This window comes from Topomyia yanbarensis, chromosome 3 (genome assembly GCF_030247195.1).
Source record: "Topomyia yanbarensis strain Yona2022 chromosome 3, ASM3024719v1, whole genome shotgun sequence".
NCBI classification, from domain to species: Eukaryota; Metazoa; Arthropoda; class Insecta; order Diptera; family Culicidae; genus Topomyia; species Topomyia yanbarensis.
The window spans coordinates 160,342,927-160,353,272 of record NC_080672.1 but is presented as its reverse complement, the minus strand read 5'-3'; the positions used below and the strand labels follow the sequence as shown (position 1 = coordinate 160,353,272).

General features: G+C 41.7%; 2 protein-coding genes across 2 annotated transcripts; one reads left to right on the top strand and one right to left on the bottom strand.

Moving 5' to 3' along the window:
- On the top strand, positions 1 to 2,232 carry LOC131687342 (uncharacterized). The gene is made up of 3 exons (XM_058971421.1): positions 1 to 556; positions 627 to 1,104; positions 1,995 to 2,232. The coding sequence occupies exons 1-3, from the start codon at positions 1 to 3 to the stop codon at positions 2,230 to 2,232; spliced, it is 1,272 nt and encodes a 423-aa protein (XP_058827404.1).
- Positions 2,233 to 2,755: 523 nt separating this feature from the next.
- LOC131687341 (uncharacterized) lies at positions 2,756 to 4,915 on the bottom strand. The gene has a single exon (XM_058971420.1). It carries the CDS (start codon positions 4,913 to 4,915, stop codon positions 2,756 to 2,758), a length of 2,160 nt encoding a protein of 719 aa, XP_058827403.1.
- Positions 4,916 to 10,346: the final 5,431 nt, after the last annotated feature.

Here is a 10,346-nt window from a genome sequence, read left to right as displayed (position 1 = left end):
ATGAAGAGAAAGGTAACTTTAAAAACCACAATTCTTCAAGTCGTGAACAATATTGATGGAAAATACATCTGTAACGCTGGTCAGAAGTGTATGTACAAGCAGGACAACTTTTCAGCTAGCAACTTTAAGCGCCATATACAAAAACTGCATCCAGATGTTTTTATCAGGCTGGAATTGGAAGCAACGGACAGCTTTGAAGCTTCACCCAGCAAGAAGAAACCGAAAGCGCTGTTAGTTCAAACAGATAAGGAAACTATTATACTTGGCACATTACAGTTGGTCACGCAAAATAGTTTACCTCTCACGTTCCCCGATACAGTGGGATTCCGTACCTTAGTTGAACCACTATGGCGCGCAGTTGGATTGAAAATTAACCGGAAGAGTCTGACAGAGCTGGTGTCGTCTGGTGCAAAGGCAATGGAGCTTTGTATTAAATCAGAAATGGCCGGTCGAATGATTAATTTGAAAATCGACAGCGCCTCCCGAGGTAACCGACATATTTTTGGCATTAACGCGCAATTCTTCAAAGATGGTGAGGTGATCATCCGCAGTCTTGGTAAGTAAAAGATATAAAAAATGAAACCTAAAACTGATGTTTCGGGAAATGCATCACTTCCTTTTCTCAGCTTTAAGAGAAATACATGAACGTCAAACTAAAGAAAATTTGAAATTGACTATCGAAGAAGTCATGGAGCAGTTTGGAATAGCGCATCAACAGCTTTATTCGGTTGTTCACGATAACGGAGCAAACATGATAGCAACAGTAAAACTGCTGCGTAAAATGATGGAGACAGAAACTACAGACGAATCTTCTATGCACAATGTATTGTTTGACCAGTCGGAAGTGCGCACCTTCTTTGAAGATCAAAACCAAGACGAATGTGACGATATTGATATTTGTGAGGACTCAGAAGAGGATCAGGCTAAATGCTGCGATGAAAACGATTGTGACGACATAGATGACTTCTGCGAGGGAAAGGACGGAGAAGAGAATACTCCCGAAGCTAAGCAGAACAACGAGGACAAATTTGGAGATCTCATGCGAGAGATTCTCGATAGCACCCGCTGTGCTGCTCATACCGCACAACTTGCAGTCTGGGACGTGTTAGAAGCTTATACTAAACGGATTGGAAAAATCCAAAAAACAGTAATCAAATTGAGACACCGCGAGTACCTCAAATTTTTGAAGTCGAACAACGCACATTTACCTCCTCTTTCTAATAAAACACGATGGAACGGGGTATATATAATGATCAAATCTATAATAAAACAAAGGCCGATCTTAAATCTAATGAGGAAAAGCTACTCGGAAATTGGTACGTACATGTTATTTCCTGTAAGGATGATTAGTCTCTTTCGGCGTCGGCGGTAAAACATGATGATGAGTTATGTTCTACCATAGACCATGCGGTAGACTTGGGTGAAACGCCCAACTCCTACTCTGCAGAAGGCAAAAAATTCTTCACATTTCCTTTCGATCATGCCCATATGAGCCTGCCTAGTTCTAGTTTTCCGTTCTAAGTTTATAACTGATTCGGTCTAGAATACCTATCCGTCTTTCAATTTCATTGCTTTCGTTTCTCTTATACTATGTTCACATTAGCACTGATATCAAGTGATATACCAAGATGATATGGATATCACTTCAAAGTGTTCACATTCAAGCGAAATGATATCGTTTGACATTTGAATTGACAATTCAAATGTCATTAATTTTCAACTGAACAAATACTTCACAATATATTTAAGGCATCAAATTAAAAGTTTTTTGTGATGCGTATCTCAAACGGAAACGACAAAGGTTTGTAGATCTAGTCAGACAACCGGATCCTTATTTACAGAGAAATCCTATTGTGTTTGAGTGTAATTTTATCCATTTCCATGATTATTCAACGGCTCGCCTGAACTTGATATTATGCCGTTGGTATTATTGTAGTTTGATCAGAAGTGTAATAAATAAATACCCTGAATTCATGTGCAATTATATTGGACAGTTTCAGGCACTCTGGAATCGCCGAGTTGAAGAATATTATACTTCCGGACAAGTTTGACAGCATTGTGGCCATCCAAGGACTGATTTCGGATTCCGGCTCCTCAGACCAAAACAAAATTGTCTTTGTTGTCGGGGACAGAGTCTCTAATAACTACGGACTCACTTGCTGTGTTAAGCAGCGAACTTCGAAAGACCGAAAACCTGCTGACACTTCGGGTTCGCGGGATCGCGTAGGATGAACGAAACAGAAAAAAAAACAAACATCTTTATTTACGCGATAGCACTAAAGGAATGTGAAAAGCAAATCAATAATTATTATCAATTATTTTTGCCCTACAATGTTGACAAACGTCATTGGCTGTCATTTCAGTTTAGCGGTGCAGGGAAAATATCCCTCCTAGTGAGACTAAAAACTGTCTTGAGGTGCATTAAACTACATCAACTCAGCGATCGGTCAACAATACAATCCCAGTTGAAGTCACCTAGGTACATGCGCGTTTTGTGTCCTGTTCCAGTGATTCCGGATTCAGTGAACCAACTGTTTTGGGCGCAAATTCCTCTACATCAAACAACATCTACTTGGTGATCAGTGAACAAAGTTTTTTTACCGGGCTGATAGAACTGCAGCTTACAGCTTAATTATTTATTCATTTTATTTATTTATTGAAAGGCTTTAACCCAATGGTCATTCGCCTTTGAAATTTTGGTCATAACCTAACATAATTATAATATTGTTCGTGGTTTGTAGCACAAGTGACACCTTTACAGCTGGTCGAATAATCCCGCGTCCTTCAGAAAGGCCAGTAATATTTCTTCTCGGGCTGGGTCGTTTCCAAGGATCTCTCTAATGGAGAGCGGTAGTTTGTGGTGCTGCCTTAGGTCGGCTAACTCTGGACAGTTCACCAGAAGGTGTTCCACAGTGATTCGGGTACCACATGTCACGCATGTTGGTGGGGGAACACGCGATACGGCGTGAGCATGTGAGACCTTCGTATGCCCTACTCTGAGCCGCGACAGTACTCGTTGTTCCCTCCTATCAGTCCGGTCTGTCCAGCGGTCGGGTGAGCCTTTGATTCGCTGAAGGTGTCCGGTGCTGCCACACCAGTGGCGTTCGAAAGCTTCGTTAATCCCTGACTTCAGCTGGCCCAAAATATCTGCGGTCGGGACGAGTCGAGTGAGACGTCGGCTAGTGTGTCTTCCCCTGGCCGCCAGGCGATCAGCCTTTTCATTACCGTCGATGCTGCAGTGACCGGGGACCCAACAAATTGTGGTGAGTGGGTCATACTCGGCCTCGATGGCCTGGATGAAGGGGTGGCGGGATTTCCCCGACTCGAGGGCGGATATGGCCGCCAGAGAGTCAGACAGTACAACGACGGGTCTATCTTCCGGTTTCTGTACCAAGGCAAGCGCGATGGCAGACGCTTCGGCGGAAAACACCGAGCATGGCGCCGGTAGGCGGAAGAAGAGTCCTTCCCCTATTCCGCTCACTCCTATTCCAACCTCATCACCGCTCTTGGAACCATCGGTGAATATCCGCACGTGATTTTTGTACTTTGTAGCCATCAGTCGGTTATATTTGGCCCTGGCCTCACTACTGGCAGCGCCGGCTCTCAGCTCTATTGACAAGCTTGTGTCAAGATTGGGTCCGCGGTCGTGCCAGGCCCGGTCACGAACTCGGTGTAGACGGGCGATTGGTGGCAGGTCGGCATCTGTATATTCGCGATGAATCTCGCTGACCGTTCGTAACAGAAAGCAGTCATCTCCGGCTGTCCGCTCCAAAAATCCCAGTACTCTTCTGGCGATGGTGAGTGCAGCCGCCCAACGAAGGGGTAGGATCCCGGCCTCTACGCAGGCCGCTTCAGCAGGCGTGCTGGGGAGCAAGCCAGAAGCAGCGCGGATTGGCCCGTGATATAGAGGGCTTAAAATGTTGATAAAGCCTTCCATATTACAGGACGTCAGCTCCACCCCGTCAAATATCTTGCTGTGGATGAGTGCCTGGCTAATATTCAGCGCAGTGCGACGGTTGCAGCGCTTGTGGCGGGAACTGATAGTTTTAATTAGCCGCTGTCGGCTCCGGCACTCGGCTTTGATCCGTCGAAAGTGTGGCAGAAAGGTAAGACGACGGTCTATGGTTATCCCCAGAATCTTCGGTTCTTTGCGGTAGGGGACAATCACCCCGTCCAGCTGGATCGGCCTCCCTGTTGCGATATGGTTTGTGTTGCAGCAGTGCGTAATCATGCTTTTCGTGGGAGACATGTTAAAGCCGACTGATGTAGCCCATCGGCTCACCGCACTTACGGCGGCTTGAAGTTTGCGGCGGGTACGTATGGTGGTCCTTCCCGTCGCGACCAGCACGATGTCATCAGCGTACACGAACACGTAGATCCCCGCCGGTAGGCTGGCGAATAAGGAGTTCATGGATACCAGGAACAGTGTGACGGCGAGGACTGATCCCTGGGGAACCCCGTTGTCTTCCGGAAAGGTGTCGGATTGGGCACCTCCGATTCCCACCCGAAAAGTGCGATTAGATAGGTAGTCGCTCAAGAAGTGGCCCATGTTTCCAGTGATTCTCCAGTTGGCCAGTTGTTGCAGTACTCCGTGACGCCACACGGTATTATAAGCCTTCGCCACGTCGAGTATGGCGATATCGGCGTGCAGGCCATCAGTTACGGATTGACGCACCACCTCTCCAAAGCTGGCGAGATAGGCACCTGTTCCTGCTCCACGTCGGAACGCAAACTGCCGTTGATCCAGGAGTTTACGCTCCTCCAGTAGGTCCATCAGTCGTCTGTTGACCATTCTCTCCATCGTCTTAGCAAGGCAGGGGAGCAGGCTGATTGGGCGGAAGTCATCCGGCGTTCTGTTCCCCTGGCATCGCTTTGGGATAGGAATAACTAGAGCTTCCTTCCATGAGGCGGGCATCGGTTCACCACTCCAAATGCGGTTAATGCTGTCTAATATCTAATATAGTCTCAAATTTGCCGAAAATAGCCAACAAAATCGATACAGTTTTCAGAACTAGATGAACGTCGTTGAAGTAAAGCAGAAACATCAATGGTCCGAAGTGACTTCCCTGGGGTATTCCTGACGACGAAATAAATGTGGGTGCCTGACAATCTCCAATGACAATCACAATTTCTCGATCTGTAAGATAGGATAGAAACAGCTGCAAAAAACTACCGTTGGTGTCATTTCGCTCCATTCTAGCGATTGGTATATCATAGTTCACTTTGTCAAAAACGCACACGGAAACGAAAAACTACCTAAAATTGAGTTCCTTTGACTCAATCTCGTGGTATCGTGGGGGAACTTAAAATTAGGTAAACCGTGTTGAAGGTAGTTTCCATTTAACCACGGCAAAAATTACAACTCATTGATAGGTTCTTTATAGTCAAATTTAAGTTGAATTTACCTAATTTTGAGTTCACCCCAAACAACTCAAAAGTACCTTCCCCCACGGAAGACCTCGACTGAGTCGAATCTCTCTTTTTGTTTTTGACAACACTAATAAGTGCGAAAGCGACGCACAACTCAAAAGTAAGTTAAAAGAACTTATGCTGCAGGTTGTTTTATTTAACCGTGCAGACAGGTATGTATAAATAACATCGGTTTGAGCGCGACGTTCCATACTCTCTGTTATGTAGGATGTTAGGCATAGCAGGTTAGTCGCAGTCGAACGCCCAGACGTGAAGCCATGTTAATCGTCACTTAGGTACTGCTTGCAGTGAGCCTGAAGAGGTTCCATAATCATGAACTCGAACAACTTAGAGAGCACTCAATGAAGTGATTCAGCGGTAGTTATTGACGTCTGGCTTATTTCCCTATTTATGGACTAAGAACATGTTCGCGGACTTCCAGAAAAAATGAAAAATGCCACTGGTAATAGATGCTCTAAAGATGTGAAAAAGCGGGGCCACTAAAACGTCGATGTGACTTTTTTCAAAAGTACTGAAGGGTCCCTGATTGAAGGACGATGCCGAGAAGAAGCTCTGGTAATCATCGATTCGTTGACATAGAAAGCACGCAGAGTTTGGCTCACGGTCGAAACTGGATTAACAGCGAGTTCAATTTGATCAACCGTTAAGGTCTCATCTGTAAACATATTCGCGAATTTCTCCGAAAATAGTCTGCACATATCTTGGCATGTGGTAAATGTGCGGCCATTGAAAGTCATAGACGACGGCAATCCAGATTCCTGGTGCTGCTCATTCATATATTTCCAGAAACGTTTAGGGCGTGACTTGAGATTGCGCTGAATGTTTTGTTGATATCGAAAGAAACAATCTTGACTGGCTCTTTTATAAGCATTGTTGAGACTGGCGTAATAGTTTTTAAGTGGGGTAGTGCGATACTTAGTAAACCTCCGCAGAGCAGCTCTATTAATAGACTTCAGCCGTCGAATCGTGCTCGTTTGCCAAAGAGGGCCGGTTTGTTGATTATGAACTTTCTTTGGGACGTGCCTGTCAATTGCATAATTCAAAACGTTGGAAAATGTTTGAACTGCGCTATCAACATCTTCTGGATCCAGAATATTTAGCCAATTGATGGTGGAGAAAAAGTTAGAAATACTGCGATGATCAGCTTTATGGAAGCAGTAGGGAAATAGGACCGGAGAAACATCGAAATCGTGCGCCAGGGTGCGATCTTTCGTGGCGATCAATTGAGGATGATGTGCTACTGGTTTCATTAGAGAAGAGTGAGCCATTAATACAGATGTATAGCAGTAATCTGATCGCTAACGAAACAAAGATCAAGATGAGGGTTATTCTGTAACGTTGCTGAGCTGTACCGCCCATAAAAGCATAAGAGTCCCATATTGAAAAACAGCAAGCTGAGAAAAACGCTGTTGAAGATTTATATTTTCATTAAGTCTTATGGATGGGAAAACCATGTTTGGTATTTTTTAGATATTTATAAACAAACCTGGTAATCTTATTTGTACATTGGGATTCAGTGGTGATACAGAATACAATCCAACAGATAACTCATTTTCGACAAAAATCCATATGGGACTCATGTTTTTATGGGCAGTGTAGCTGTCAAGAAGTCTCACCGCCCCTGAGCGAAGATCGGAGTGATTGAAATCCGCGTAAAGAAATCCATTGCGGGACGATTTCCCTGAAATACTGAGAAGATTTAAATCTCTTAGCATGATGATCTCGTCAACTGATTTAGCATTTTCGAGGATAGTAAAAACTAAGCTGCAGTGTGCGTCAACATATTCGATGTCACGGGCTCGATCGAGTAGGACGTACAACGCACACAAGTATAACTTACGTTCACCAAGCTCGATTATCGTCCAGACCTGCTCGGAACAATCCTAGCAAGTTTTCTCGACAACTCGTCCCAACTCCACCACATGACCGGGACGGCTGCTGGTCGCTGATTGAATGGGCTCGACTGTGATGGGGGACTAAGGGCTTCCTCACAACTGGTGGCAAATATGCGTCCCGGTGACCGAAGAGACAAGAATTCGTGGGATGTATGATAGGCAGCTGGACTAGGTACCTCTCGTGAACAGCTGTGGGTTGCTGGCAGTCAAAACGTAATATGGTGCTGATACGAAGCAACTAACGGTAAACTGGATTCGGGGATGGTTTTATAATACTTGGTTTTATAATACTTGGCGTATGTTCTATCGCATATTTATATCTACGGATTCGTATAGTTTGTATGAACATTGTACACAACACAGTTGAGCAGCTTGCGTTGTAAATAAATTTTATTACGTTTGAGGGTTTAGTTTACAACGAATTTTGTATCATAAGCGTATTATTTTATGTAGGTAATACACTTGTAAACATTACAAGCAGTATTGCATACCAATCATTTGATGACTTATAACTTCATTGAGCCTGAAATTATTGTTATCAGTATTCGAGAATCACTTGGTGGCATTTTGGCACGAGATCGAATATTAGCCCGGAATAAAATAGATAATCTCTCATACATTGTGAAGTAAGCCCAAGAAAAAATTGGGATCAAGACGGTTCAATAAGTCGACCTAGAAAAACTCAAAAGTTCGAATTCTACAAAAAATTAAATAACTTTGACAATTTCCATCCGATTTAAACTAATAATAGATTATTTTCATTGGTTATTACCAGGCTTTAATTTCCTATAAAAACATAGTTTTTAGAATTGCTTCAACTTGCCCAAAACCTTGACCAAATGCTCATTTTTCATTAAAAATGAGGAACAATCAAGAAACAGTTTAATAGACTCGTAAATAACGTCAGAACCAGTCAGTCGCACTAAAATTAAATCTTCAAACCACCGAAAGTGCATTCAATTATCTTTAATTCAACATAATAATAGGGGAGACTGAGGAGACTTGATCCCCGGGGAGACTTGATCCCATCATTGTAACTCAAAAGCGGATCAGAATACATTAATCGAATATACTAGAAAGTTGCGCAGCTTTATCTAAACATAAGTTTCTTTAACACAAAAAAAGAAATTGGACATCTGTTATCGAATTTTTACCGATTCAAAGAAAAAAATCTCAGAAGAACTGAAGAAGATTTATTTTCTAAATTTTCAAACTTTTATACAATTGATAAAGTCACCCACTACATACCATACTTTTGCATACAGAATTACAGGAGAATGTCAATTATATGAATACGTTATGATTGAGCTGATTTTTTGTTCAACTATACTAGTACTAAAGTTTGCTGAAATAGATGCTATGGGTTCACTTGATCCCTTCAAATTCGTGGAGATTTGACCCCCTTCACCATGCTTCATACACACCACTGAAAATAACCAAATTCACACCAGAACAATTGAAGTCATTGTTGCCATAAAATAACAAAAAAATACTGTCAAAAATGAACGCTTCATCGTACAGAAACTTAACTGTAATTGTTTACTACAATATACGTAGAAACCAAGCATCCCACATTTGATGTTCCTCAACCATAATAACGACAGCTTTCAAATGATTGCACAGAGATTTGGGGAATTCGTAAAAAAAACTTGTGAGAGATGCGTAATATGTAGTAACAAAAACAGTAATATGTAATCACAACAATTTAATCAATACCACAATACATTTATAACATTGAATGGGGTTAGGTACCTATTTTTGTCCTATTACCACATTATTTCATTATTAATTTTATTATTTCAGCTTCTTTGCTTTGTTATTAGAAGGCATTTTTTATTTCGATTATAGAGGTTTTAGCCTTAAGGTCATTCGGCTCTTATTAAGAGTCAATATAATAACAAAATTGTCTTGAGAATGGTAAAAATCTTCTGTTTGAGCGCAGCAAAAATTCTAATCGAGTACCCCAATTATCGCAACAGCATTTGAGCCAGTGCGTTGAGCAAAGATGGCAGACGCTGCTCTAACCAAAGGCTTCAGATGGGTAGGATGATAATAGAAAAAAGGGTAAACATAGGCTTATTACCCTACATGCTCTTTTAAACACGTTTTCAAAAAACAATCAAGTGTCCCCAAATTAGGGATCAAGTCTCCACTAATCAAAAAAGTTTCCAGATTTTGTTGTTTTCCAAAAATGCTCATAGCTCATGTCCAGTATAGTATTTCCATGTAATTTTTTTATGATTATCAGTCAACCCTAGAAACAATATAAAACTACAAAAAATAAATAGTATTTGTATCATTCCACGGAATAGGATTGAAAAATAAAAAAGGAGATCAAGTCTCCTCAGTCTCCCCTACAGTGGAGACCCAATTTTATCAACCCCCGATTTTATCTACCCCCGATTTTATCAGCTTCATATGAAAATTTTTAGCTGGTTGTTTGATGGGCGCTAGCAGACGAACCAAGTTCGAGTAAATCCTTTCTTGGGCATATTTTTCTTATAATTTTTTTTTAACATTTTGCTCTGTCAGACCCCCTTAGAGGGAACTTAAAGTAAATAATCAGAAAAGGTTTCGAGGCTGTATATATAAGGACCAAAGTAGAATATTGTAAGAGCTTCGGTTGATTAGAAACACAGAAAAATATATGTCCCGATTTGATCAATGTCCCTGTTTTATCAGCGTAAAATTCTCCAAAGGGCTGATAAAACGGGTCTTAACTGTATTTTATATCGATGCACTATAACCGAAGATATTTGGATTTTCCTGAACGTACTTTTTATTTTGAAAATGAAATTTATTTTTTTACTGTAACTCAAAACCTGTTCAACTGTATTTTTTTGGACTTTATTTTCGGATTAGGCACATTCTCAGAACAGAAATGATGTTCAAATGTTGAAGTTCAGATTTTTATTTTGTAAACTAGTGTTATTAACACACCGATTAAGCGAAAAGAGGCGATAATCTCGACCAAAATAAGATATTAAATAAAAGATATTATCCAGCAGATCCAAAATTACG

Bases quoted from the DNA above. Each gene is read 5' to 3' on its own strand.
- LOC131687342 (XM_058971421.1), top strand. From the start codon at position 1: ATGAAGAGAAAGGTAACTTTAAAAACCACAATTCTTCAAGTCGTGAAC. The intron at 557-626 runs GTAAGTAAAAGA...TCCTTTTCTCAG, and splicing joins GGTGATCATCCGCAGTCTTG to CTTTAAGAGAAATACATGAA. The intron at 1,105-1,994 runs GTTAGAAGCTTA...TATATTGGACAG, and splicing joins CAACTTGCAGTCTGGGACGT to TTTCAGGCACTCTGGAATCG.
- LOC131687341 (XM_058971420.1), bottom strand. From the start codon at position 4,915: ATGCCCGCCTCATGGAAGGAAGCTCTAGTTATTCCTATCCCAAAGCGA.